We start from the raw sequence: 1,944 nt of genomic DNA, 5'->3' as shown, positions 1-1,944 counted from the left end.
ACCTTTCTCATGACCATCCTTACCTCTTGAGGTGAGATCTTGCACAGAGCTCCAGACCGAGGCCAATTGATGGTTATTTTGTATTTCTTCCATTTCCGAATAATTGCACCAACAGTTGCGAAACAGCACAAACAAGTGATCATTTCGACATAGGCTACTGTTCACATGCATTTTACTACTATATAGTATAGTAATATAGTAATAATTTAGTACTTTCTCCTGTTTTATTGTTGGTTTCCTCTTTTCTGATCATTTGGAATGAGGATAAAAAGATTAAAAAAAACAACAACATGCAAATAAGTTCAAACATCAATTCAATATCTACTATTTCCTGAATATTATGAAATTCAAGATGGCCGCCTGTGATGACGTCATTAATATGCAAATTAGATGAGTATATTTGGATCCTTTACTGCTCTGTTAGAATGACAAAGAAATTAACTAAACATTAACTAACATGAACTAACAATGAACAATATATTGTTACAGCATTTATTAACCTTTGTTAATGTTAGTTGATAAAAAGATTATTGTTCATGTTAATTCACAGTGCATTAACTAATGTTAACTGATACCACTTCACATTTTAATAATGTATTAGTTGTAAACTTAATATTAACTAACATTAATAAATGCTATATAATTATTGTCATGTTAACTAATATAGTTAATGTTAACAACTGAAACCTTATTGTAAAGTGTTGCCAAAGTTGTATATATTGTTCTCTGTGCGTGTGTGTCACACTCTTGATTTTATTGTGTAACCCTTTCAATGCTGTAACCCTTAAAACCAGACTGCCAGAGGGTTAGAGTAAATGCATGTGCCCGCTGTGCAACGTTTTCCTGATGCCACCGGGGTTGGCGATTGCGCTGATGGCTTGGGCCCGTTATCACTGCTTGCAGCTTTATTTTTGTTTGGTGTGGTTCGCTTTCACATGCGTCATCATGGTGTGCGGCACGGCTGCGAACTGCGTCCAGGCGGTCTGTCTACCTTATTCTTTAGAACAGAAGAAATATGTTTTCCGCATAGTGTATTATCACTTTTGTGACGTGGGGACTGTGGTTGCAAGTACAATGAACAGGTGGCGAGGTCGATATGGATCGGCGTCTCAGGGACACCTGCCCTGCTGTTGTGTACAGCAGAGGAGCCTTGCTTGAAATGAGACACATGGTAATTCAGGGCTTCATAAAGGAGGGTGGCTTAGATTTGGCACCAGGACTCCTAGATCAAATCCCCCGAGAGCTTAAGAGATCATGCCACTGAAAGAAGCGGGGAAGGAGAGGAGGAGTCCGGGGGCACCTGCGAGCAAGGTATAAAGCCACTGCTGACATCTAAAGTATAATCCTCACAAATGTGAGGTCAATAAAGAACAAAGTGGATGAGATCCGAGCCTATACAAGGTACTGTTCAGATTCTCGAGAGGCATCATTGTTATGTTTGATGGAAACCTGGTTACATTCTTCAGTCCCAGAGTCCGCCTGTGAAATTGATGGCTTTACTATGGTGAGAGCGGACCAAGATCAAAGCTCTGGTAAAAGTAAAGGCGTGGGATCTGTGTCTATATAAATGATCGGTGGTGTCGCCAGTTTAAAGTGAACAGGAAGATTTGTGACAGATGTTGAGATTGTGTATTTGACTTTGAGACCTTTCTACCTGCCCAGGGAATTTGGAAGTGTACTGTTGGTGGTTGTTAATGTACCTCCCAGTGGCAAGGTGACGAGAGCTGCAGCTGCTGTAGCGGACTGTGTTTATCTGATGCAGAAGCAATATCCGGAGGCCCCAACAATTTTTGTTGGAGACATGAACCAGTGTAAACTGGATATAACAATGTAGGGTTTTAAAGGAATATTTCACCCAAAAATGAAAATTAGGCTGCGTTTTACTCACCCCCGAGGCATCCTAGGTGTATATGACTTTCTTCTTTCAGACGAATCCAGTCGGAG

General features: G+C 40.3%; 1 protein-coding gene across 1 annotated transcript in view; it reads left to right on the top strand.

The window, feature by feature from the left end:
* The first annotated feature begins 1,096 nt into the window (after positions 1-1,096).
* LOC107683729 (serine/threonine-protein kinase Nek1-like) overlaps positions 1,097-1,944 on the top strand; it is a 38,250-nt gene continuing 37,402 nt past the window's right edge. The window contains exons 1-2 of the mRNA XM_016479797.1: positions 1,097-1,171; positions 1,242-1,311. Coding sequence (XP_016335283.1) covers positions 1,097-1,171; positions 1,242-1,311 — 145 coding nt within the window. The remainder of the gene's footprint in view (positions 1,172-1,241; positions 1,312-1,944) is intronic.

The sequence above is a fragment of the Sinocyclocheilus anshuiensis genome, unplaced genomic scaffold, assembly GCF_001515605.1.
Source record: "Sinocyclocheilus anshuiensis isolate Anshui unplaced genomic scaffold, SAMN03320099.WGS_v1.1 scaffold4916, whole genome shotgun sequence".
NCBI classification, from domain to species: domain Eukaryota; kingdom Metazoa; phylum Chordata; class Actinopteri; order Cypriniformes; family Cyprinidae; genus Sinocyclocheilus; species Sinocyclocheilus anshuiensis.
This window is presented reverse-complemented; position numbering and strand designations above follow the sequence as displayed.